This window comes from Mastigoproctus giganteus, chromosome 2, assembly GCF_048544385.1.
Source record: "Mastigoproctus giganteus isolate SK-2022 chromosome 2, ASM4854438v1, whole genome shotgun sequence".
Taxonomy (NCBI): Eukaryota; Metazoa; Arthropoda; class Arachnida; order Uropygi; family Thelyphonidae; genus Mastigoproctus; species Mastigoproctus giganteus.
The window spans coordinates 177,342,374-177,369,648 of NC_143576.1; the positions used below are offsets into that span (position 1 = coordinate 177,342,374).

Genomic DNA, 27,275 nt, shown 5'->3' on the forward strand with positions numbered 1-27,275 from the left:
CGTTCCTAGAAAAAGGGCAGTAAGCTCGCCAGCTGTCCGTTATGGGGAGATCAAATTAAGTGCTAATCTAAACGAAACAGTGCAGATTGCCTGTCCGCGTCCGTTACAGAGAATGTCCGCTAGACAGAAGCTGAAAACACGTTAAAACCAATGGAGGTGAGTTGGGGAATTTGAAAATGTTCGTTAAAGAGAGGTGTCCGTTAGGAGAAGTTTCACTGTATATATTTAAGTTATATTTAAGTTATTAGATGATTAACTATGTAACAATTTGGTAATTTCGGTCCTTTTAAACACAAAAAAATAATAATAATAACTGAAGAAGGTATTTATAAACAGATAATTAATGCTGATGAATACAAATATAAGTTACACGTAATTTTAATTATTGCGTAGTGTAATTTATTTATTTATTGATTAATTTTTTCCAGCTATAAAAAGGGAAGAAATATCTGAATGGAGCAAAAAGACTTTGCTGGAGCTTTTGGTATTAGAATACTAGTAGGGATGATGAAAATATTTGGATTATATTACTTTGCTTCACTATTCTGATATATTCTAAGAAAATTGTAAGTCAATTTGAAAATTCTTTTTATTAATTTACTAATACCAGAGTGTTCAGTCTACTGCAGATATTTTGATTTTGTAGAAACTTAGTGAACATTAAAATTTATAAAAAATTATTCGTTATTTGTTTAGATTTCATGTACAAATGCTTAGTTTTTCACCCTTTGAAATATATCTTTACTGATTATTTTCAAACTTCACTGTAACATAGGAGAGGAACTCACCCTAATTTATCATAATAATGAAGAAATTAATTTCTCAGTTTCTGTCTGATCGTCACACAATTATCTTTAACTTTTAATCTTTAGATAGATTGAAAATTTCGTTCCTTGAAATAAATGGGCACAAAGACCAATATTATGTAATTCTTCTCTATTAAAAACGTCATGGTCGAAGTAATTCTATAACGGCATTGTTCTTTCGCCTGAGATAACTTGTCTGGAAACTCAGAGGAAGGACTGAAGTATAGTTTAGCACAAAAATTATGTCACATGGCACGCGTGAGGAAAGACAAAAAAGTGAAAGAATTCAGAAAAGTGCAACAGATGGTTTAAAGAGAATACAAATATAGCTTTAATTAAGTTGACCAAAATTATCCTAATTTAAAGAACGGTGGCCAGAATACTGACTACAATACAAAACCAGAAGCTATTTTCTTAAGACTGAATAGGAGGAACTTTAAAGAGCTAATATTTTCAGTTATCACAAGCTGATAATCAGTTAAAAGAATAACAAGTTCAAAGTGGGTGAAACATACTTTGAGGCTTTGGAAAATACCAGCTTCCGAAAGGATATTTTTTAATGGTTACTTTCAGATTGGGCTGCGGAAAAGGTTAGGGCGTTGAAGGAGCGGTGGTGGGACCGTTTTGTTTCAGATTTTTTAAATGGTATTAGCGAATAGATGCAGAGTTATATCAAAATTTGCAGTTGACGATTTGTGAAGATTGCAAGAGTGGTTAATGATCAGAATCAAGCAACATTACTTTAGGATGATTTGGACATGTAACAGAAATGACCGGCCAGAAAGGTGATATCTATCTTTTAACTTATTAATATTAAAACTTAGCAGCCACCAGTTATTTTGGGATATTTAGTTAGTTATTCTGAGATTTAGTTATTTTGGGATTGCTATGAGGATTAACTGTTTTTGGAAATAACACAATCCCAAAGTAAAATATACATTAGGAGGAGTTGGGATAAACACAGCAGAAACAGAGATAGAGGGAGAGATTTGGGTCTTATTATCCAGGCAGACATGAAGTTCTCGTGTAGTGTAGTGTAAATCATCAACAAGGAACAAGTTCCATAGCATTCTATCGACGACGATTTATAGGATTTCTGCTTGGAGACAGAGAGAGAGAGAGAGAGAGAGAGAGAGAGAGAGAGAGAGAGAGAGAGAGAGAGAGTCATAATCCTAGAATATAAGAAAATAGCGAGACCGAACTTCCAAGTTTAATCTTTCACACCAAAAGAAAGACATATAACTTATTATTATTATTGTTGCTCTTACATTATTTCTCCTTGATTAGGGCTTTCACCTCGTGACGGTATTGCTACCAAGTACACAGGGTAGTTGCTGTTATGTCTGATGATGTTACTTTTGGTAGAGGAACTCTCTGACTATCCTACAGGTGTTCAGGATTGCTACTTTCTGGAGTCCCTTGTCGGTGTTCGCTGGGAGACCTATTGTTGCTAGGCTGTTATGTTGGATCTTTGTCACCATAACTGTGGTTGACACGATGATCGGGATGGTCGTTACTTGTTGCATATGCCACATCCCTTTGATCTCCTGTCTTAGGTTCGTGTACTTCCTGATTTTTTCCCCATGGGTTTTCTACAGGTTGCCAGTGTTGAGTACCGCTATGGCAATCAAATACGTAGCCTATTCCTTCTTGTCCACAAGGGTTATGTCCGGACTGTTGTGCGGGATTCTATTATCCGTTATTATGGCGCGGTACCAATACAGCTTGTGGGTTGGGGTCTCTAGTATTGCCTAGGGTTCGTTCTTAGGTACGGTACATTTTCTTCGACCAATTGGTATTTCCTTGCTAGCTTTTGATGTATTATCCTGGCTACCTGGTCATGTCTATGAGTGTACTCAGTCTGGGTGATCACCTGGGTTAGTGTGTTAGTCAACGTATTAGTCTAGATATAACCCAAACTAGATCGGCAAACAACTCAATGACATCAAGATAGGAACGAACATTCAGCCTCACAGCGGGGACTGCGTCTCCATCCCAGCACAAATTACCGTTCCCACCACAAGGAGTTAGGTAGCCATATCTAAAGAAAACGTACCCAGCGCCAATTGACTCTATGGCATGATCAGCGACGTGCTGATCAACTTAGAATCTAAACAAATTCCACTAAGTGGACTATAAGATAGCTAGCATCCCTTACTCCAGCCTCGGTCGGAGGCCCAGGCTCGGCGAGAGAAGGGAGGCTCACTCCTCAGTACCATATAATTAACCAGCAATCGCAACTTGATTTTGCTTTAAAATACAGAATTTTCTGCAACAACATTTATAATTTTCCCTTTTTGGCCTGCGACAATGAATTTTTCCAAGATGGACGATATCTTGTTGTCATTTCTTGTATGCAAGACTAAAAATCATAAGAATGGTCTGATGTATACTGGCCAATAGCAAAGCACTAAACTAGCAAGTACTCACCGCACTGAGTAGGGTTAATACCCGAGGGATATAACCCTCCTGAAGCAAGTATCTAAGAACAAAGACAAGAGGATTAAGAGTAGACCCCGAGTAGTTTCTTTGTAAATTTCACAAACACCAAAATTTAACCGTAACACAGAGGCAAGTGTAGAAGCGAGTTAAAATTAAAATTAAAGTATGTAATCTGAAAGGGATATCAGCTCTAAAATGACACAGGAATGCGTTATCTGTCACCAGAACCCTGAGGCCATCTTTAAATGCTGTACATGTAGCCGTAATTTTTGTACAGCCTGCCTAGGTCCCTCATTTAAAAAGTTAAAGAAAGAAAGGCGACTAAAATGGTCTTGTGATTTTTGTCGTGGCAGCGCGAGAACTAACACAAAACCAGATCTGACAACTAAAGAATTGACATCTGGAGAAGAGACAGAAAGTCCAGTTACCCAGGAAAATCAGGAAAGTGTAGGAATTACACCCCCAGACATCTCTCAAAGGGAAAATCTGACCACATCAGAAAACTCTATATTGAATCCTGATAAAGGCAATGGCGATAAGAGTGGCCAAGTGATCTATAGAGAGTTGATAAACGCGCTTACGGACGCCCTCGCTAATCACGTTATTCAACTGACACAGCAGTATTTACCTCCTCTGGCTCAGGATCGGGTTAAACCTACCTCCACTTCTCATAAAACTATACGTTTTGAGTCAGGAGACAAAGACATCGAAGCTGAAAGTACGACTTCTTGTGTAAATATTGAACAAAGCGATTCTGAATTTAACGCGTCTACTTCTCAGGTTAACCAGGGTGTTCTTGAGGTTAAGGGCATAAAAGACAAAGAACGCCCGGATAAAATGAATACTGATAAGTCGAAGACAGACCCAGGTTTTATGATTGATGCAGAATGCCTTGCAGATAGTGCTAGTATGCAGGTGGCTTTGACGAAAATAAAGAAAAACTTGAGTGATTTCATGGCTGCTGAAACCAATAAAGTAACTAAGGCAGCCTCAAACATAATCCATAGCTTTTGGGCAGAAATGGAAACTATTACCACGTCATTGATAATTCAAAATGAGAAGTTAAAAGTCAAGACAGAGGAACTACAAGTAAGAGCTAATATGTTTGACCAAATCATGAGTGGCAAGGCTGGTTTGATGCCACCTTTACAGCAATCTTACGTCGATAAAGTCAGGATCAGCTCGACACAAACGAAGCAGATGTATTCTGAAGGGGATAGAGTGGAACGAGGGCAACACTATAATATAACTGACTCTAGAGATAGGATACTTATGGAAGCTAAAACTGTCACAACACAAATCAGTGCCCCTCAGCATGTGGCGATCTTTAGACCGGTGGACGGCTCCAAGCTGGCCTCGGGGACGGAGGTTAAAGAAGTAATAGCCAAATCTCTGCGTTCTGAACATAAAAATTTAAAAATTAAAAACGTCAGAATTGTGAGAAATAATGGAGTGATCGTTGAAACATCTAACAAGGAGGATTTAGAGCTGCTTAGACAATCATCCACATTTAAAGATGTTGGACTACAATCGGACAAACCAAAAATGACATTTCCTACCCTACTAGTTTATGACGTTTCAAGAGATTTGACTAAGGAAGAAATAGTAGAGGACATCTTTATGAAAAATCTTAAAGATTATGGCTTTACTTTCGAAGAAATTCGGGAAGAGGTGATGTTACGTTTTAGCTCCGGTACAAAGACAAAAGTGATAAATTGGGTAATAGGTCTCTCACCGAGATTATTTAGACATATTTTAGAAAACGATAGAATTTTCTTGGGATTCTCAGCCCATAAATACAGGAAATTTACAATAGTGACAAAATGCTTCCGTTGCTTGGGATTTGGTCACCACACGCAGTTTTGCACCCACAAGACTGTATCTTGCGGTCATTGTGCGGCTGGGGGACATATATACTCAGATTGTCCCCATAAAGAACAACCCCCGAGATGTATAAACTGTAAGAGGAGGAACAGGGACAATGCACATTCTGTAAGGGATCCACTCTGCCCAGAATATCAGAAGGCAGCTGAACTTGCAAGACTGAAAATTGCTAATGAATAATACACAAATAAACCATCTAAATTACAATAGATCTACCAAAAAATACTTCCTAAAAATAATGCAGGTGAACGCGCAACGTTCACGTTGCGTTGCAGATGAACTACGAGCTTCATGTTTGCAGGATAAAGTAGACATTTTGGCTATTCAGGAGCCCTACTCGATGTATAGACAAACGGATAAATTATATCACGTTGTTGGATACCCGTTAGTAGCTAGAGTCGTTGCATATGAATCCAAGCAGCCAAAAACTGCCATTGTTGTATTTAATGGAGCTCTAACTGTAACAGTCATATCTCGTTTTTGTACATCCTTTTCTACCTGCATCCATATTTCTACCCAGTTTTTAGACTTCTACGTGGTCTCTTTATACTGCGCTCCAAATGATAATATCGAGGTACCAATGCACCTTTTGGAAGAAATTTTAAGCACTTTTCCTAGTGCAAATATATTGGTTTCAACTGACTCCAATGCAAAATCTCAACTTTGGTTTAGCGAACGCAACGACGCTAGAGGTTCTGTGTTTGAAGAATTTATATTGACTAACCATTGGAATGTGCATAATCTTTCTAACATGCCAACAACCTTTTGGAACGTTCACGGACGGTCTAACATAGACCTCACCCTTTCCTCTCCATGCTTGTCGCAGCATGTAAAAAACTGGATGGTCTGCCCGGATGTATGCAATAGCGATCACCGTGCTATCACTTTTGATTTAGTATTAAATGGCACGGATGGAGGTTCTTCAGGTCACCTTCAGGATTTAAACCGCTTCTCTATGAGAACCACGAACTGGACCAAATTTAAGCAAGTCTTGCAACAAGAATTTTCAGATGATAAAATTGCACAATTGAACAGTTTATCTGCAGTAGAATATGCTTACTTTGTGCAAAACACTCTTTACAGAGCTTTGACTGAATCCACTAAAAGGAAAGTTAGGAGACCTGGCTCCACCCCATGGTGGAATCCCCAGTTATCTGTTTTGAGAAGACGGGTTATAGATGCAAGGAAGAATTTCCAGAGGCACAGATACTTAACAGAAACAGACGTTAGGCGACTAAAAGAAGTCTATTGTCAATTACATAAGGAATATTTCGAAGCTATTGCGGAAGCCAAAAGATCCTCATGGCAGAAACTAGTGTCCCAGACAGGAAATTCTGACCCATGGGGATTAATATACAAAATTTGTCGTGACAAACTTGCAACTCCTGAGATATATAGTTCTGTTTACTCTAACGGAAGTCTGACTACTGATTGGCTCTCCACGGTTGAAGCTATTATAGAGAGACTTTTCCCTGATGATCACCCAGAGCAAGACACAACCGAACAAGCTCACATAAGGTTCGTTAACGGATCTTACAAGGGATCAAATGACACAGAACTATTTAGTCTAGATGAACTTGCACTTGCAATTTCTAAAATCAATCAGTCAAAATGTCCTGGAATGGACTTAGTTGAAAATGTGGCGATCAAAAGATTTCACCAATATTTTCCACATATATTGTTGAATGTTTTCAACAAATGTCTATTAGAGGGGACTTTTCCAAATTTTTGGAAGATTGCATTAGTAAAGATGCTCAGAAAGCCTGGAAAATTGGCAACGGATCCCAAGGCATATCGCCCAATATCCCTTCTAGGAAATCTTGGAAAGCTTTATGAGAGATTATTAGCGCCTAGGATGCAGAAGGTTTTGGCTGCAAGTAATATGAGTTCTAATTCACAATTCGGCTTTAAAAAAGGCTCCTCCACTGAAGATGCCATCAGAAATTTGGTGAATCTATGCAAAACTACAGACAAAAAATACATGATGGTTGTTTTTATCGACTTTGAGGGCGCTTTCGATACACTCTGGTGGGAGAGCGCCCTCAGGTCACTTCGAGAGGCAGAATGTGATGATTTACTATATCAAGTTATGAGATCTTATTTTTCAAATAGGCAGATAAAAGTCATCTCACAACACTTGGTATTTTCAAAATTCATTTCCAGAGGATGCCCACAAGGCTCGGTCCTTGGGCCTCTCGTCTGGAATTCTGTTTTAGACCAGTGGTTACTAAAAGAAAGTCAAATTTGCAATAAAATAGCATTTGCCGACGATTTAGCGCTGTGCATACCAGGCAGGTCAAGACTTATGCTAGAAACACATGGGAAAGAAATCCTGGATGATTTGCTGGAATGGTCTAGAATAAACAAATTAAAAATTTCTCAGACGAAAACTAAAATGATGATCTTCAACAATAAACTGGATTATAACAGACCTCCTAAACTCCATATTAACAATGTCCAAATTCCTTATGTTTCTCAAAATAAATATCTTGGTCTCATAATTGATGATAAATTTTCTTTTATCCCCCACGTAAAGAACTTAGCTGAAAAGATTAACAAGTTTACTGCCAATGTGATTAGGCTCTCAAGAGCAGAATGGGGTATAAAGCACAAAACTTTGGCATTATATTATAAGGCTATATTTTTGCCAATTGTAGTATATGCGGCTGCCATATGGTTTCCTAGGGTTACTCACGTCACAGTGAAGGCCAAACTCTTATCATTGCAGAGAAAGATGATATTGGCAACACACAGATGCTGCAGAACGACATCAACCAATGCTTTACAAGTGATCTCAGGTTGTATTCCGATTGACCTTTATGTGGCATACCGAGGCATGATTTCTAACTTAAAGAAAGGTTTGGCAACTCAAATCCTCGACATTGCAAGTAATCCGGCCACGGACATTCGGAAGGAAAAAATTAATCTTTGGACAAAATTCACTGAGAAGTGGAAATACAGATGGCAATCCAGTGAAACAGGACTCACTACCAGGGAGTTCATTGAAGATGCAACATTTGCTGTAAATAAGAAAGTTATGGGATGGTTTTATCCTTCTATGACAACGTCGTATTTAATTACTGGACATGGCTCACTACGGGATAAATTGTGTAAATTTGGACTTGAACCTGACCCTTTGTGTTTTTGTGGGGTTGTAGAAGATTGGAGGCATGTTCTGCTTTACTGCCCGGCTTATGACGACTTCAGACAAGACCTATTTAACAGCACTCAACCTATTAGGACTGACAACCTCGATATTTTGATTCAAGATGCCAAGAACTTTGCAGCATTCCAATCCTTTTCTGACAAGGTGTTTAAAAGAATACGCACCTTGTTTACTAATTCTAGAAGTGGACAGTAGAGTGATGTGTTCATGAACTTATATTTCTACCTTACTAGGTCAAACAGCTGTTAACTTAGAAACTAACTGTTGTGTTCTTAAATTAGTAGCAACATTCAATGTATATAATGGTATTAACTATACATATTTTTATTTTATTTTAACTTTTTTTTTATTATTACTATTATTTATTTATTATTTTTTTATTTATTATTATTTTTTATTATTTTATTTTATTTTTTTTCCCCTCGGGTTGGGCAGCCTGAGAGCTCCTGTCCTTTGGTATTGCACTCCTTCCACTGGACGACAAATTGGTGCAGCAGCACTAGATAATAGAAGCAGGCACAACTACTCATGCTCAGAAATGGGCAGTGGTTGACAGGGTGTTGATCGCTGTAGAGTGTAGACAGTTTCTCTCTCTCTCAACACAGATTTTGCAAGGTGGAGTTCGACTAAACGTCTAGGTGCCACCCAAAACAAGTACATCCGCAAGTACATCCGCATACATACACATACAACAACATTTACAGACCAGGTGTGTACTGAAATAAGATTAGTCAACAGAAAACATTAGTCTATTCTTAATCATAACCCCAAAGTCCAAATCTACTGTCCGTTATTCTCAAAAATAGAGACAAGCTCCTGAGTCTTGCCATCTTTCTAAATAGTCCTCTCGGGCCTATTGGTAATGCACTGGTGTCAAATATCACACCTTAGGCCATCTCCTTAGAGGTATAAATACCTCTAATAACTAACTTCAGCCGCTCCAGCACGAATTACGTGAGGCTAAATGGCCGTTCCTATCTTGATGTCACTGGAAGTTGTCACAATTCATTATTCTCAAAGAGATCCACATCGAGCAAGCACCCAACACATTTTATTAGGTTGCACCTAGCACCAACGAAGCTCTCAATCTCAATACTATGGCCACGGCAACGACCTTGCAGCCATTAGCAGTCAAGGCATCAAAGCATTTGATCCCATAGATTTGTACCAATAGTCCAATACAAAATCAACAATACTGAAAGCCTCCCCCAGCGCCAACTGCGAGGAGCTTCCAGCACTCTCTACAAGACATATTTTTATACTAATCGCTATAGTCAGTACATCTCTTTAGTATATCCAATGCCCTAACGTATTCCAGACATTATCTATCAAATGCAGTGTGCCCAAAAAAATCTTCCACCTCCAACAGTTGACGCAACAAGGAGTCCTCCATCTTGCAAAATTCTTAAAGGTGTAGCCATGACCAGCATAGTAGCCACAGAACACGTCGCCACGACAATATCTTGCAACATGGCCAAACGTCATGCACTTATAGCATTCGGTGGGCATCAGGAGGTCCCTCACCCGATGTGAAACCAAATCTATCAAATCTCTTATCGGAGCTATCAGGATCGTCCTAATAGCACCAGACACTTATAAATTAAAGTTACGGCCAGAAGATCCTCTGGCCTTATTCTTTGGCAACAGTTTCACACCGGAACACATCTGGTCCCGGTAAATCCCGCATCCAGGGAGATTTCTCTCTCACAATTCTTGTATGAGATGATCTTTAGTCACTGCTTTGTCATTGTCAAATATCACATCTAAGGGCATCTCCTGAGCAGCCTCTCGACTTCCAGGCCTAGCTCCTCCATTTGTGAACCCTTGGTTATTTTGACAATGTCTTGCTCAGACCGATCTCAAGGGCCGCACATCTATCCCTTATATATATTATAGCGTTTAATTTGATGTTTGGCAGTACAGTCGTAACTTTTTCTTGTATCTTTTAGAACCACAAGACTATCCCCGCCGCGTTCCTTATCTGTTGTTGTTGTGTCATCCAACTTGGCAATCGACCTAGAAGAACCCTCAGGCTGTTCATCTTACTTCTTAAGTGCAACAGCAACTGTAGCCCTACCATTCTTCTTCATGCGTGGGGGATCAGAAATCTCCATTGGATCTTCATCTGCGTCTTCAGCGACATGAGTTAAGGAAAAGCTTTGTTAAGATTTTCGTTTGAGGCCTTCCCTAGTACGTTCTTCGGAACTTGACATGGTGGCTCTTCTAGAGGCTTCAGGATACGGATACCCTAGTGCCTTTAATACAGGGTCGTTATAAAATCCTTGTGCAGTTTTAAATTTTCATAACTTCCGCTCTATACATGATAAAATAAATCTGTAAAAAAGTTAGAAATGTAAATTAGTGAAGTTTAATATAAACTAAGAGCAATTTATTCATTTTATTGCAGTTTAGAAAAAAAATATATTATTTTTATTTTTTTGCAGACTTAAACGTGACCAAATTACTTCAATAGAAAAGAAAATGAATTGTATGCTGTGGTTGGCCGTGTTAAAGTCTGTAATTGCAGTATATAAAAGATTTAGAACCCATTACAACAAAGATGCACAGCACAGGAACTCCATAACCAAAAGGATGAAAAAGTTTAAAGAAACATGTTCCGTCAATGATAAACCACGATCTGTAAGGCCAAGTGTAAGTGAGGTATCTGAAAAACAATCCTTTACTGCAAGTCCCCGGAAATCAGTAAAACGGGAAAAGAATAAACGTATGTAAAATTGTAATAAATTCTTTCATTTGCTCTTTTTACAGATTGATTTTATCATGAATAGAACAGAAGTTATGAAAATTTAAAACTGCACAAGGATTTTATAACGACCCTGTGTCTTGTAGTGGAACTACAAGAGTTTTCTTCTGAAGATCTTCCTCTTCAAGCTGTTCTTCCGATACCTCTGGCACCTCGGCCAGGGGATCATGTAGTCACCGTGCTTCTGGAGATCATAATACCTTAAATATAATAATATAACTCAATAAAATAGGACTATATACTTATATATATATAAATAATTAGTGATATTCGTAATAATACAATCACAGTGATACGAGGCTAAAACAAGATAAACGTGAAGAAAAAAGAACACGAAATTTAGAAATCAACTGAAACTGAAAAAGCTCTCTCTCTACCCAAGCTACACGGCCCAAACCACGTGGAGGTAGCGCTTCCTCAAGGCGGTTGACTAGTGAGGAAAAGAAGAAATGCACAATTTCACAAAGAAAATAAGTTACTCAAATGTCACAGAACAAAACAACCATTATTCAATGACCTTTGCACTTGGGCCATCAACATAAGACAGAAAGAGGAAAAGATAGTAATCATTAATTGGATTAGGATGGGAGAATCTAAGGTCAATCTGTACACTCTTCGGCCGTATACGCCCCTTTTAAAAAAAGCCGGAGCTACTGTGCCTTGAACTAATCATGTCTTTTTGCTAGTTTCCAAGGCTGCAGTTTGAAATAAAGTTTCGTCATAGATGCTAACGATGACACCTTAAGTACATGCGGAATCAACCAATTGTTATTCAGATGCATGTCCTTCAGGATCATTGCATAATCGCTACAGAACTGATAAAGTTCAACAAGAATCAGAGTGAATGTTTCATATTTTATGAACAGCAGAAGAGTAAGAATGAAATTTACAGTGGTATTCTTGGTTATCCTTTGCTTAGGATTCCCTCATGGCGCATTTTCAGAAATATTCGATTTCCTAGGTTCAGTTGCCTGTATTATGTGTGGTGAGTACAGATTTCGTTTGATAAAGTATTTATACTATGTATATAAAGTGCTTAGCATCATGCGCCTTAGTCTAAAGTATTTATTTAACTGGGAAGAGACCAGAATTCTTCTAGTTTGGTTTGGAACCTATTAAATGATTTTGTTTGCATTATAAATCGAAACAATATTTTTCGTAAACAAAACCGTTTAATCTTGCAATACAGTGAACAAAATATAATTTTGTGAATTTAAGAATATGAAGCACAAAAAAGATTAAGCACAAAATTTAATTTTAAGAAGACGAAGCACGAAAATTGATGTGTTTCACCTTGTTTGACATATATCTATTTTTATTATACAGAAAATTAGAGTAAGTGTAAATTCTATTGTATTTACCGGTATAAGGATTATCATGGACATATAATTTTTTGGTGAGACCAATAAATAATGTATATTTATAATTCAGCAAACGCGTTGATGAAGAGATGTCCAGCATCTGTACATGGCGTGATCTTAATTCTGCTTAAATTCGGGTGTCTAGATGGCTCGTATCTGACTTTTCCGACATCGGATTAAAACCTGGGAATGAAAACTTAGGGATTGAGTCAGTCTGGATTGGAAAAGGCAGAAACATTTTTCCACTTTCTTCTTACTATGAATGAATTAATTAGAACCCGGTGAACGTTGCTTAACAAAAATATTGGGTTTTACTTCTGTCAAATTTTAAGAAAAAGTTCTGAAAACAGGATCGTTCCATTCCAAGTGGATTAAAATTGGAAGACAGAAACTTGTGTTGAAAAAGCAGCGAGCGTGCTAGTGCAGAGATCAGAACAATTCGACATTACAGCATGTAGATACGTTGATCCATATGCAGGACGGCTCCGGAAGCTGGGCTCAATTCCACTGTGGTAAACTATGATGATATAAAACTCTAAAAAAACTGCCAGAAATGTATGCAATGCTATAATAAATAAACAATCTTGTTTATATTCCGATTAACCACAGAAGATCACAGGAATTCAAAAGATAGACAGAACACTCTGCCGAAGATAGTAATAAAGTGATTTGAACCATGGTCATTCAAAGCGCGAAAACTTTTCTACCCTCGCCCTTTACCACTCGATTACGGAGGTGTTTGTGTAGTATGTGTGGTTATGTTGTTTAGTAGTTTCTAGCCACTTTGCAACAGGGAAGGCGAATACCAGAAAATCCTGCCGAATGATCATCTACGTCAAGGAGGTGAGCCACAAATGTGAATCATGGTGGACTTCGACTATCTCGTACTGAATGGTCAAAGCCAATACAAATACAAATGCCGAATCTACTAATGGAGCACAAGCCCTCTGGTGGCAATGATTTCCTACCTAGGGAGCCCAATTTAAGCACCAGCCAAATCTCGCTTTAAGCAAAATGTTATAGACCTGCAAAAAGAGAAAGTAAAAGTTAACAGAAGTGAGTGGAGATCCACACTAGAGTCCAAGTCCATAATCAGTACAGTTGTAAACGTCCAATTTAGTGGGCTACGTAATGCTTGTTCTTCGCAGTGCCCTATTTTCAAATGAGACATCTAGAAGGTCCAGAAGCAAGAAAATGGTGGAGGCAGTGAAAGGTCTTTGTAGCAAAGTCTTGTAACAAATTGAAGTTTCCTTCATATAAATGATAGTGACCTCAGAGAAGAGACGGAAAGCGGAATTGCTTTCCGTCTCTTCTTTGAGCAGAATTTCACACCAGAGGATAATGAAGAACAGTGGATAGAACCAGAGGGTAAAGAAAAGTAGTGGATAGAACCAGAGGGTAATGAAGAGTAGTGGATAACACCAGATGCTAATGAAGAGTAGTGAAAAAATATCAATTAAAAAGCACATGCTCGCAACTTTTGATGTCCCTGTAAAATATCTGTGCGGATAGCAAGTAGTATCGTCACCGTCTTCCCCATACCGGGTGGAAAAGGCCCGGGTTCGAATCCCGTCGATGACGCGGGGAACTTTAGTGGGCTTTTTTTCACTGCACTCCGTGGTTGAGTTAGTCTCAGGCGTAGATAGTAAGGTTTCTCCCGCCCAGAAACTGGGTTTTTTTTTCGTTCAGCAAAACAGGCAAATCGGCCATAGAACACATGCAATTTACAGACACAAATTCGGGTAGATATAATCATTTACGGAGGATCCTAATATCATAATTTTTTTTGTTCCTGTAAAATATATAACAAATTCTGAACCAATTCTTCCATAGTCAAATTCCACCGATATAGCAACTTCGCAAATGATTCATAGCAGCAGACAAAACTGCTATTCACGCTTTTGCACTTTCTCTTTCCCTCTCCATCTCCACGCCCTTCTCTAGGAACATCCCCATCTCGCACAATTCATATTCCTCTCCTCTGTTTTCGCCTTGCAGGTGCCTTCCGCTCTGTTGCCTCAACATGCCTTCCCTGTCCTCATCTCTTCTGTAAAATGCTACTTTCTTCTGGCTCCCTTCAATCTCGGTATTGCAAGAGTGCAGGAAGCCTGGCAAGCGTTTTTATACTTTCCCTAAACCGGCTTCTCGTGTTGTGGACTATTGCTAGGAGGTCCTTTCCTGGTGATCGTCCCTCCCGGTAACTAAGAGACCTGTCGAACAACGCAAACAGCACACTACTCACACCGACTGGCTTTGCAATGTTGTGCATCATCACACAGTACTTAAAGCGTATTCGTGTGAAACCATAGGAACTGCCTAACAAATGTACTAAGTCCACATAAAGAAGATGGTTAAAACAGGCCAATTTAGAGTTCAAACATCAAAGTTCAGAAATAATAAAAGTTCATATATAAATATGGAACAAAGCAAAACAAGGTTGTTTACAAGAAACAACTGTAACTTGACACTGGACAATAGAACAGTCTGATGTGGAGTGATGAAACACGCTACACAATCCAGACATGGAATGAATGCACCTGGAAGAATCTAACCCAACAATGCGATTTTGCTCATATTGTATTTCGTCAATGATGAAGTTGGTTATTGGTAGCATAATGGTATGGGCATATTTACATGATTTATCTTTATCCATTGGTTGCTATTAATAAAAATGCAAATGTAGGTATATATTGTGGTCACCTAGGTTTTGGCAGTTGTTTTGAAAGGAACCGTAATGTGACACTTTCTTTAAATCTTTAGAATACACAAAATCACCACGTATAAGTTTTGTACAGAACCATGTAAAAGCCGGCAAGTAATTTTTGAATAGGGTCCGGAAAATTTTGGGACCGGTCCTGTCTTCACAGTCTTGGAATCAAACCTCTGTAGTATGGTCCACTTACTCCTGGAATTTGTGCCTCATTCCCAAAGTTTTCCAGAGATATGTGAAGCTGAAGACTATAGCTATTGTTGAGGTGGATAAGGTCTTAACTTAGAAATAGTGGTTTAGGATATCACCGAATTGCTGGCATCTGATTCAGTAGAACATTCAATGAAAACCTGCAGTTGGAAGAGCAGAAAGCTGTTGATAAAGACTTTCAAAGTGTTGAAGAGCCTGTTCCTGTCAAAATGTTGACAAAAATCAGGGCCAAATGGAAAGTTTTATGAAACAGAACAACCCTAATTGATAAACTGCCTTATTTTAATGATAGTGTATGTCCATGACATTATCAATGCTGGTGATGAATTGGAATGCTGTTTCAGTGTACTCTGGTTCCTTTCTGAGGACTGAAAAAATGTTCAATGAGATTTCATACCATTTAGATGCTGTCATGGCATTTTTGCAGAAGCATGAACTAACCATGAGCACAGATCCTTAATCCATATTCAACCTCAGCACCTAGTGTAGAGAAATCTAGAGGACGCTCAGGTAAACTTCTTCAAGCAGCTTCAAAATTTCAAGCAAAAGCCCCACACTTACAGATTTCTCTGGTCTGTACTTACCTATCTTAATTAAACACGCAAAGAAAGGAAACAAGAAGTGGGAGGCCATCTAGTTACTCATGGAGATGGTGTGAAGGATATTGCTTTCAGTGTTCAGGATCTTGATGCTATCATGAAAAGAGCCAAAGACAGGGGCTCACATTGTGAGAGACATCAAGGACGAGAGAGATGATTGTGGAATTGTACGATTTGCAACTATTCAAACATTTCGTGACACAATTCATACATTCATTGAAAGGGTCATTACGAAGGACTTTTCCTTCATGGATTCAAGCAGCCTATGCATTCAAGAACCTTATGAATCTAAGCACTTTTATGGACAATCTTCCAAAGTTATGGGATATCCCATGACTTCAAGAATCATTCAGTCCCCTGAAACAGATCCTAAATCTGCCATCATCATATTCAACAACAAGCTGGATATCACTGTTATCTCTGGCTTGTGTAATCAAAGTTCTGCCTGTATTTTAGTCTCTACATCAACTTTCTCATTCTACTACTGTCACTATATTGTCCACATCAGCAGATATTAATTTATCACAAAGATATCTACAACAGGTGTTTGCTACTTTAAATTCGACATATTTAATAATTACAACAGATTCTAACTCAAAATCTTTCTTATGGTTCAGCAGTTTTTATTCACCTACAATTTAAATCTGCAAAACTTACCCAATCAATCGTATACCTTCTGAAACGCCCATGAAGAATCGAACATTGATTTAACTATTTCAACCCCAGCCATTTCCTTGAGGATCTCTGATTGGACCATACATACTGACTACACAAACAGTGACCACCGAGCAATCACTTTTTAAGGTATCTCTCGTTCGAAATACCACAGATCCGCCTCCTTCTCCTCCTCCAAAAGATCTTAGCATATTTTCTATCAAAACCATGAAATGGCCTTTATTTATGTCTTCATTTCACCAGGATTTAAACGTTGACACTCTCTGCTCTTTGAACCAGTTCAATGCCTCAGAATATGCATTCTATATACAGGCTGCCTGTAATTTTAGATGAGAAGTTAACCTTCTCCCTTCATATTAAACACCTCGCCTCGAAGATTAAGAAGTTCACTGCAGCAATTATCCGCATTTCCAAATCGGACTGGGGACTAAATATGAAGACTCTCTTACTATATTATATATACAGCAGTATTCGTACCAATAACAACATATGCTGTGGGAGTCTGGTTTCATAGAGCTGTTAATATTAAACTTAGTTCCAAGCTCATCCCCATTCAACGGATTATTCTGCTTGTCACGCTCCGGGCCTGCAGGACAGTGTCCTCTGCTGCTCTGCAGGTCCTTGCTGGAGTCTTACCACTAGACCTGCATGCCATCTTCAAAGGACTATGCTATCATCTAAATCATATAGTTCCTGGCGAGATTCCCGGAACCTCATGCAACCTAATTGCTAAGGTCAAAGACGAGAAACGGAGAATCTGGAATGAACTTATCAATGTATGGCAATCACAATGGGATACCTTACACATATTATTCTAATTACACTTTCTATTTGCTAGTTATTCTGATTTGACAATTATATATATAAAAAAAAAACACCTGATTCATTCTACTTTCCTTATTCCCCAACTAACTCCTAACACTTGTACATTCACTATACCTGGTGAAAGAGGCCTATGAACTCCGGATTCATATTGTTAAAAACGAAAATTATAGTTCCTCAGAGCGAACGGTTTAATATACTTAGAACATACATACAAAGAAAGGTTTAATATATAAAAAGCTTTCGGCTGTGTAGACAGCCTTCTTCAGTTAAACAGAAATAAATGACAGTTAGAATGGAGATGTGCACTGCCAAACTAGTGTGTGAGGCGTGTGGCTAATTGTTTGAGGTTGAAGTTTGTGGCTGTGACGTATGGTGGTGACGCGGCCAGCGTTTGTCTATGGACAGAATTATTGCTTCTGTGATGGGGTTAACTTGACAACCACTGTTTCTGTGCAAAGAGGTATCCGAGCATTGTATGTTTAACGATTCCAACCAGGTGCGCCGGAGGTAATGGTGGGACCTGTCCACAACCACGACATCACGGTGTGGGTCAATGTCGTGGTGGGTTGTCCAGACGTGCTCGGCAATAGCTGAGTGCTCCACATCTGCCAAACGGATCGCCCTTTTATGTTCTGAGAGGCGTTTCTCGAGCCGACGTCCAGTCTCTCCAAAGTAGCAGCTAGTGCAGTCACGGCAAGGGATGCGATAGACCAAACCGCTCTGCAAAACGGTGGGGACAGGTGTTTTCACGTTGGAAATGAGAGAACGTGGTTGTGAGACTACAGAAGGATTTCATCTTTATAGCCCGTGGCAGAAAACATCTGAGATTTGCTCACAGTGGTTGAAGTTAACCCCATCACAGAAGCAATAATTCTGTCCATAGACAAACGCTGGCCGCGTCACCACCAGGATACTTAACACGGATACTTAACAAGGATACTTAACACTTTCCATGAATTTCCATTATTAAAGCTTCTCTAATGTATAACCATTTAGGGATCACACTCAATTCCTTATTCGACTTTCTTATACAATTTATTTTATAGCCGCACTAAACACAAACTTCCTCTGGCTTAGTTACCATAATACAATTGGAACCATCTTATATGATAGTATTTATCCTAATTATCTGTTTTACACGTGCACTAAACAAAAAAACTTTTTATACTTGGTCACCATAATACATTTGAATCATCTTGTATGATAGTATTCACCTTAATTATCTCTTTGATTTAACTCGTCTAATATAGCTGCTTCACATCCATTCATATTTAATTTGATTATCTCCATCTATTTCTCTATTCATTACTATGTTCAATAGCAATATTCAACTCATCTATAAAAACCATATATCTTAGGGTATATTAATCATATGACCTTCCTCTTTAATTTTCTTTTTATCTCCCTATAGTCCTTCTAATAATCTATAGTGTGCTTATTCTAACTTGGCGCTTACTTCTATATTCTGGCGGGTTGTTTTCGTAAGGGCCTTCTACTTCATCCTCATTCAGGGCTATTATCTTCTGCCATCCAGAGCTATACCTTATTGCATCCAGGACTGCTACTCTGCTTTTCAAGACTGCTGCTTTCTGCTGCAAGGACTGCTACTTTCTGCTCCCAGGACTGCTATACCTTTCCAGCTATATTTCTAGGATATTATCGCCTTCCTTGGTGGACTTAGTCATCTATGTAAATCTTCTTCTTTCATTCTTACTGTTCAACGAACTCCCTTTAACTACCCCTTACACCTTTATCCCTTTTTTCACACCGTTACATTTCCGATAAATTCACTTCGACTCCCCTCTTCGACTATCTCCTCACTATATTTCCTCTCAACTCTTTCTCTCTCGCTTTTTCTTCCGCTCTCTCCTTTTGTTCCCGAACTTTACACTTCCCTTCAAGTTTGGCACACCTCCCCAAGGACTCCAACCAATCCTCCCCCTCTGTTTAAATTTACGTTCCTTTCCATTGGCCAACACAATTCTCCAAAGTTATCTCCCTAGCGTACAAACCAATCCTTTTCTCGAACTTTCTTTTTTTTTTTCTCACAAGCTGTATGACCCTTTCATTTCCATTGGCAACCTCCAAAAACACTCATTTTCGTTTCACACCTTTTTCTCTAAATATATCCCAACACCAAAAATTCAGTCAGCCTGACGCCGATTTATTTTGAAACGAACACTGGTCGTCCACTCATTTCCTGTTTTGGTTCTAACGGTATCATAGATCAAAGGAGGCGCTTCGTATAATCCCATTTCACGTCCTATTGTTCTTCCTTAAGCAACCCCTTCATTCCCGTTCTCAAATGGCAACCCTTTACCTAGTCCTACTGTCCATGTTTGCTCTCTCATATTATTTGAATTACTTGTTTACCCCTTTTCTACTATTCTCAATTCTCACGCTTAAACTATCAAATCACTAAATCTAGCGTTCCTCAAACTTTAACCTTACTTCTAGCAAAACACATATTTTTATTTTAATTTGTAAGATTTTACATTTTACAAGTGGGTGCAGTTTTCATCCTTCCTAGAACAGAAAAGACTGCTGTCTTCTGATCCTGTGCCACAATTTATACTTCTGATTAGTTGCGTGATGTGATTTGCTGTAGGCATGTTACATATTCGTTTCACTTATGACATTGTAATTAACATGATTCTATGTATATCATTGTATATAAAATAATATGTATGTATGTATGTATATAGCGGATTTGTCAGTTTCCGGCTTAGGGCCGCTTGTTGTTTTGTTAATAAAGAATTCTAAAAATCTTTAGAATACAGATTTCAATTTTGTTCCGGAATTCTTTCTTGAATCTCTAGTCATCCCATTATAACTTCAGTTAATGAAATACTGGACTCATTATCATTATCTAACATTAAAAACGAAAATTATCTGATCAGTTATGTATCTCTGAGAAAATATGAGTTTTGTTATATAATTATATAATTCGATTTCTTTTTTCAGCCCTTCCTATGAGAATGAGGGTCGACTATTTATTATGCATGAATCGTTTGAGTCAAAATAGGGTGAGTGTATGATTATTTTTAAAATCTTTAAGTGAATATTCAGAAGTTCCCAGCTCTTTGTGTGCAAATTGTATATAGATATGCCATATAATTATTGCCTCTACCCTTTTGTATTCAGGCACTAATGAACAATCGTACATTTCACAAACACAAAACGAGATTATAATAACAACACTTTACAGATTAGAACTCTAATTGCAATGAAGAGCTTAACGGGAAAATATTAATGTCAATACCGGTTAATCCATAAAATAATATAATATATTCTTGCATTTCAACTAATTAAGCAGCACCTTCATTCAGTATGAAGGCCTCAGAAAACCTACAGGATGGGTCGCATACTCGAAAGTAAGGCGGGTCTTCCTCAAAGAAAAAGCAGAAGCTGCGAAAAACTAGGCAGTAGCCACCAAATATCGTTCTTCAGAAACAGGTTTCAACGTAACTTCCACCCACCTTAAATCTACAGCCTAGTTTGAACGCATTATCAAATTCCAAATTTCATAATTCTTATAATCCGCAACTGGAGAATGATGTTGACATGTTTCACCTGATACACATTTATATCTCGAGTCCTGTTATGGCAGGACTCGCCTTTGGCATTTTATCTTACAGCCAAGGTCCTGTTTTACCTTTCTAGTATCAATTGATTTCTACCTGCACAAGCACTTGTACTAGTGGAGGGTTTTTTTTTTTTTTTTTTTTGATTTGGTAGTTGTTGGCGCATCGGCTTCTGTGGCCATATTGCACCTCCCAAGGTTTTTGCAGTACTTTGATCCAAGCCCGAGGCGAGAATCGAACCCGCGACCTTTGGGTTGCCGGGCAGGTACTTTACCCACTCAGCTAGCCCGGTCGGCACTAGTGGAGGTATAAATCAATTTCGCAATTGTAATTTGTCATTTAAGAAATATTGCACAGATGATGAAATGTTTTCTTATCTGTCTGCCTATCACTTAATAAATCATTTATTTATCCCTTTAGTATCTTCCTGCATACGGAAGGTGTCTTGCTCAAAACAACGTTACATATTGCGCAACCGTCAGTGACATGGTTAGATTTTCTTGTACTGGTCTTTGGAAGGATTGCAGGTGTGGAAAAAAACCTGAGGTAAGTGGGCACTTTTTAATTTTTAACAACTTGCAGAGATAGCAAAGAGGAGGAGGGTCTCTCTTCTTTATTTTTTAGTATACCCTTTTTTTTTCTCTTAATCTCAGTTTTACCAATTTTTTAATTTGACAGAAACTATGAATGTTAAAATGATAACACTAATTAAAAGTAATAGTAATAACACGTTTTCAACTCTCGTGTGCCTTAAATAGCAGAAGTGTCTAATTTTCTTTGTCCAGTGTCAGTATATATTTTAAATTTATAAATAAAAATATTCTGTACTTTCCATGTTATTAATATAAAATCATCGAAATACTGCAAGTTACTGTCAAGGAGTACTTAAGGTCGTAGACTCTTAGAATCTCAAACAAATGTGCTTTTCTAAATTTCGAGATTCGTGGGTTGAAATGCTATGCTGAAAGAAAAAAAATCCTTTTTCTACAAAGGATGTATCAGAGTGGAACTTCCCAAACCTTAAATTAGGGTAAAATCTTCCTCCTATTTCTTCTTTAAAAGAAACCCTGAATCTAGATAGGCAGAGACTGCCCATAATTTTTTTTTAATACTTCATGAGGTTGAAGCTCGAATCAGTTGAAGGGAGACTCCGATTTCCTGCAACTATGTACTGAGCGATTGAAGTAGTGAAACAATTTAAAATTCGAAGGACCAGAAGAAGGACGGAAAAAATACAACTTTGATACTTATAATTAGTATCGTATTCATTTGTAGGGTACTATATAAAACGTCCTTCACATCGTTATCGGCTATTAGCTTCGTATATGTTAGCTCGTTATTACAAAATTATTGGGTATTTTGGTTCATTTCATTCGAACACAACCCAAAGTAGCGATCAATATGATGTCTAGAATATCCATTCAATCAAGTCTTTGTTATATGATTACCTATTTAAAATGAAAGTATAAAATTTTCATTATTCGCAGCTACAGAAAGAAGTCGCAAGATGTACCATCAACTCCATTGGAGCGTACGATCACGAACGATTAGCTATAAACTGGGAGAGACAGAGCAAGGTAAGTTTATTTCTGAAATTACCTTTGTAATTATTTACCTGTGCATTTGTAGTGACTCAATTTCCCCGTCCACTCGTACCACGTGACGTACATCCCTCTTCTTCCATTGGCTACCCCACCACGTGGCATTCTCTAGGTGGAATAAATATCACTATGTAATTATTTACCTGCTTTTACACAGGGCACTTAGCAAAAGGCCTTTTGTTTCAGGTTCCATATTGCAGGAGGAATATTGTTGCATCCCAAGGAGCAGGACTAAAATATTTAATTGAAATATTTACGAATTATAAAAATATTTTAATTATTTATAAAATACTAAGCTATTTACAAATGTATACAGGCCATATCGGGTCTCCTTCATTACCTGACATCATAATGGAACATCAAAAGATCATGCTGTGCGTGGTCATGTATTACAGAGTGAAGCACGTGCACGAGGTTGGTGAACGTTAAGGAGGCAGTCTTTCAATGTAAGACAATGGAATTATTTTCCTGCGCATTTGTAGTGACCTAATTGCGCCACCCTCTTCTCTCACTGATTTGAATAAATATCACTAGGAGGAAAATTTTTTTAATGTACAGAGAGATTCATATGACACTGGAAATTATAAGCAGTGGATATAAATAACATCACGTTTGATTTTCAAGAACACGTCTGTATGGATAAGTTTATAGCATACCCAGTGGCTCCAGTGATTCGGAACCCGTCTGGAGACCGTGACACTGTTGTTTATGAGTCGTAGTAAACCCTAAAAGCGAGGTAATGTTCGAATCTTAATGTCACCAGTGAACTGAGTTGCAGGGAAGACAGCTAGATTCAGTCTAAACTTCATATGCTAAGACATAAGCGAAAGTTACAGTAAGAAATATACTTCTTAGCTACAATGAGTTGTGTTAGGTGTGTGTTAAGCACTGAATCAACTAAGGCTGTTAGGCATCAGTATATTGTGTCAGTAATTTCATGCATTCGCGTCGAGTATACAGTTTAATAGAAGAAAAGCCTAAGTGTCCACGAAAAAAAGAAAACAAGTAACCAAAAGCAACGTTGTGAAAAAAAAAATATCCATAAAAATTTCAGAATCACTGACAGGATTCAAACTCAGATCTTTTCCACGAGGTGGAAAACGATAGCGGTTATAATCACTGTGTTATCGGGGAAGGGCCTTCATTTTACAAATAGAAATTTTAGGAAGATTCTCTCGCTCTTTTCCTCTGGTGTATTAATTAACTTCTACCAGTGATTGGATCTCCTATCCACCTTCAACTCGAATATCTATCAATGTTCCTTAAATGCTGATGACACACAGATTTCTATACAAGATCACATATCTCTAACCGACCTCTCTACAGTGAGTTGGAAAAGGGCCCGTGAATGGCGCGAGGAATTTTTATGGGATTTTTTCACAACGTGGAAGAGTCAGTTAGTCTAAAAGGCGGACAACAAAGTATTTTCACCGGGAAACTTGGATTTTTCTTATAGCGAAACAAGAAAATCGATGAAAAAAAAAAAAAACAAACAAAACTATTTATTAAGGTCACCGGAAAGTTATTTAATCTAACCATATGTATTGCGTCTGTAAATTACGTTAATTCTCTGGTCGATTTGAATGCTTTGCTGGGCGAAAAACCCAGGGTTCTGAGGGAAAAAAAACATTGACGTCTACGAGTGAGACCGGCTAACTCAGCCACAGAGAGAAAAATACCCATGAAAGTTCCTCGCGTGATCGACGGGATTCGAACTTGGGCGTTTCACCACGGTGTGAGGAGAACGGTAACGATACGCTGTGCTACCTACACGCGCCGAAGAAAATCTGTCTCCCTGCGCTAAGGCGAAGGGAGTAAAGACACCACACATGGGGGCGTGGTGCACGTTTCCTAATGGCGCGTTGGCAGCAGGTTACATCCTGTCTTGATCGGGGGTTAATGTTAAGTGTGTTAACATTAACCCCCGATCTAACGGCACGAGGGGTTTCTCCATCTCCGCGTTGTGTATTCTGTTCCTGAAGCAGAGTACTCTGTGGAGGCGAGACATTTAAAAGTGTGTGGTTATGGTTATGTCGTGCAGTGTTATGTTCTGTTGTTTCTCTGACATTTAGTCGTTGGGCCCGTAGTGGAACCCTCCGTTGCCCACACTTAGCCACGAGGAGGCAGGTCAGGCACCCAGCAGATTGATTATTTTGGTATACTCTGGCAGGCCCTGCCACCTAGTTTCCGAAGATAGATTTCAGTGGAAAGGGTCTAAAAAAATTAAAATTAAAAAAAAAAAATTGGCGTGAACTCTGGAAGTCAGAAAATGCCGAAATGGAATTTAAGCGAAGGTGAGATTAAATTTTTTACTTTGGTTAAATTTGGCAACATTAAGTTTGGGGTGTTCTCGCTCGGTTTATTTAGAGTAGTGGGATGGGAATTGAAGACTGGAGGGACAAGCAGAAATATGAGGACGACAGGGAAGGCATCTCCAGAAAAGTCAGTGGGGGCTGACCTCAAAAGGAGAAGAGAGAGAACAAGTGAAAAGCGGGAGATAGACCTGTCTCCCCGGGCTAGGGTCAAGGGAGTAAAGACACAACACATGGGAGTGTGGTGCAGGTTGCCTAATGACGCGTTGGCAGCAGGTTGCATCCTGTCTTGATCGGGGGTTAATGTCAAATCCTGGTGAGTCCAGTCGAGTGGTAAGTTGTTCATAGTCTTAATCAGTGGTTGCTTATCAAGTCTGTCAAGTCCGTGTGAGTCCTCCCCACACCGGATAGAAACGGCCCGGGTTCGAATCCCATCGATGACGCGAGGAACTTTAATGGGCTTTTTTCACTCCGTGAATGAATTAGTCGGTCTCAGACGTAGACATCAAGTTTCCCCCCAGAAACTGGGGTTTTGTCGTCTCACAAACAGACAAATTGATAAGAGAACACACGCAATTTACAGACAAAATAAATATGGGTAGACATAATCATTTAGGGGGACCCTCATATCATATTTTTCTGTTTTTTTTGCCAAGTCTGTATTGGTTGTCACTTGAAGTTGATTCCACCAATTGGGGTGGCCATATTGCTATGCAGTCGAGTCCTGGAAAGCTGCTATTCGTTTCGTTTGTCAGATTATTTGCCATTTGTGCCAATGTAGCTCAACTGATCTTGTGCCATGGCACAAGTCAGTGGAGCTCCATCGCGGTGTGTATTCGTCTTCTTGTGAAGAGCTCTTGGGCATAGGAGGTGAAGGATTGGTATTCTTCTGTCGTGTCCGATATGTGGTGTTCTTGTCCTCGAAAAACTGACTAGCGAACAAACCAAATTTATGGACATATTACACATGGGCAGATGAGTGAGTTCATTCTCGAGTGACCCTAATGGTCCGACCAAGGGTCTCGCGGCCAAGTATTCCGAAAAACAACAGAACACCATACTGTTATAAATTGTTGCAGAATTTAGCCATAATTTCAAATTACTGGGGAAACAGTTTAGATTTCAGGAATTTTACTTACAACCAGCGAGTTATATTAACTACTGTAATAAGTTGCCTCCATGGGTGGTTTAGGTTGTGCTGGTCCGCTGGACACCCACCTATGAGGAGAGTCAAATAGATATTTTATTACTTTTTAGATTGCAATTTTTCTATGGTCATTTTTATTTTTAATTATTTATTTATTTTTTGTCCGGTGCAGCCAGAGAATAGAGCTTCTTTGCACTATATGTCTTATAATACCAATACTACGACTCACCGCATCCTCATGCTTTGCACAACATGGTAGAAACATTGGTAGACAAGACGTAAGTTCGAGTCCCATCGATGGAGTGGGGAATTTTTATGCACGGTGCAATGTGGCCATAGTCGCTGATGCTCCTAAAACCTTACTATAGCGACAAATATTACTCACTGCTGTGTATGTTTTTATTTTAAATAATATATTATTGATAAACCGAATAACTGATAGGTTGTTACTTAGCTAATGAATAATAATTTTGTCTAGAATATTAATTTCTGTGTAAGGTATAAATAATAAACTTCGAAATGTTTTATTATTTTACAGTTTCATTTCTTTTAATTCTGTATTCTTGTATTTCTGTACATTTTAGATCTGTGGACTAGACATAACACCAAACATGTGCATTTATAAATTATAATATTCGATCCTGACTCTTTTCTTCAAGTAAGTATAGGTTAAAAATATTCAGAAATTTGTAGAAAAAAAGTTGTTGTTTTTCAGTTGTAAATTTATAGATATATTAATGACTTAAATGATTTGAACGAGTTTAAAATCCATATAACGATACCCGTTTTGCGTATATGCGATTATTTAAATATACCGTGAGCTCTAATGGACATTATTTAAAAAAATTAAATTAATATTAAACTTTGTTCTTAAATTAAACTATTACACAATATAATTTTATTGTATTTTTCAGGCTATTAAATGGAAGAAAAATTCTTGAATAGACAAGAATGAGAGCCTTATACGAATCGACTTGTAGACAACAGGAATCGTGCATTTCAATATTGGCCTAACTTGGAATGGAATTCTGTTATGTTTTATTCATTTTCTACTAGACTTGTATCAAAAAAATATAAGCAAAATACTTTTGTGTTTCGTTTTTGTCTTAATTCACTAATACTGAGAGATGGAAGTTATTATCGGATGCTGCTCAATACAACAACCACAAATTACTGTTTGATGTTGGTT

At 38.3% G+C, this 27,275-nt stretch overlaps 1 protein-coding gene across 1 annotated transcript; it reads left to right on the forward strand.

Annotated features, from left to right (window-relative positions):
- The first annotated feature begins 442 nt into the window (after positions 1 to 442).
- LOC150089778 (uncharacterized) lies at positions 443 to 27,115 on the forward strand. The gene is made up of 6 exons (XM_090368804.1): positions 443 to 566; positions 20,407 to 20,468; positions 21,447 to 21,572; positions 22,514 to 22,603; positions 26,671 to 26,744; positions 27,001 to 27,115. Exons 2-5 carry the CDS (start codon positions 20,415 to 20,417, stop codon positions 26,716 to 26,718), a joined length of 318 nt encoding a protein of 105 aa, XP_090224930.1. The 5' UTR covers positions 443 to 566; positions 20,407 to 20,414; the 3' UTR covers positions 26,719 to 26,744; positions 27,001 to 27,115.
- Positions 27,116 to 27,275: the final 160 nt, after the last annotated feature.

Coding starts and splice junctions, on each gene's coding strand:
- LOC150089778 (XM_090368804.1), top strand. CDS start 20,415: ATGAGAATGAGGGTCGACTATTTATTATGCATGAATCGTTTGAGTCAA. Junction 20,469..21,446: donor ATCGTTTGAGTCAAAATAGG/GTGAGTGTATGA, acceptor TTATCCCTTTAG/TATCTTCCTGCATACGGAAG. Junction 22,604..26,670: donor ACTGGGAGAGACAGAGCAAG/GTAAGTTTATTT, acceptor TGTACATTTTAG/ATCTGTGGACTAGACATAAC.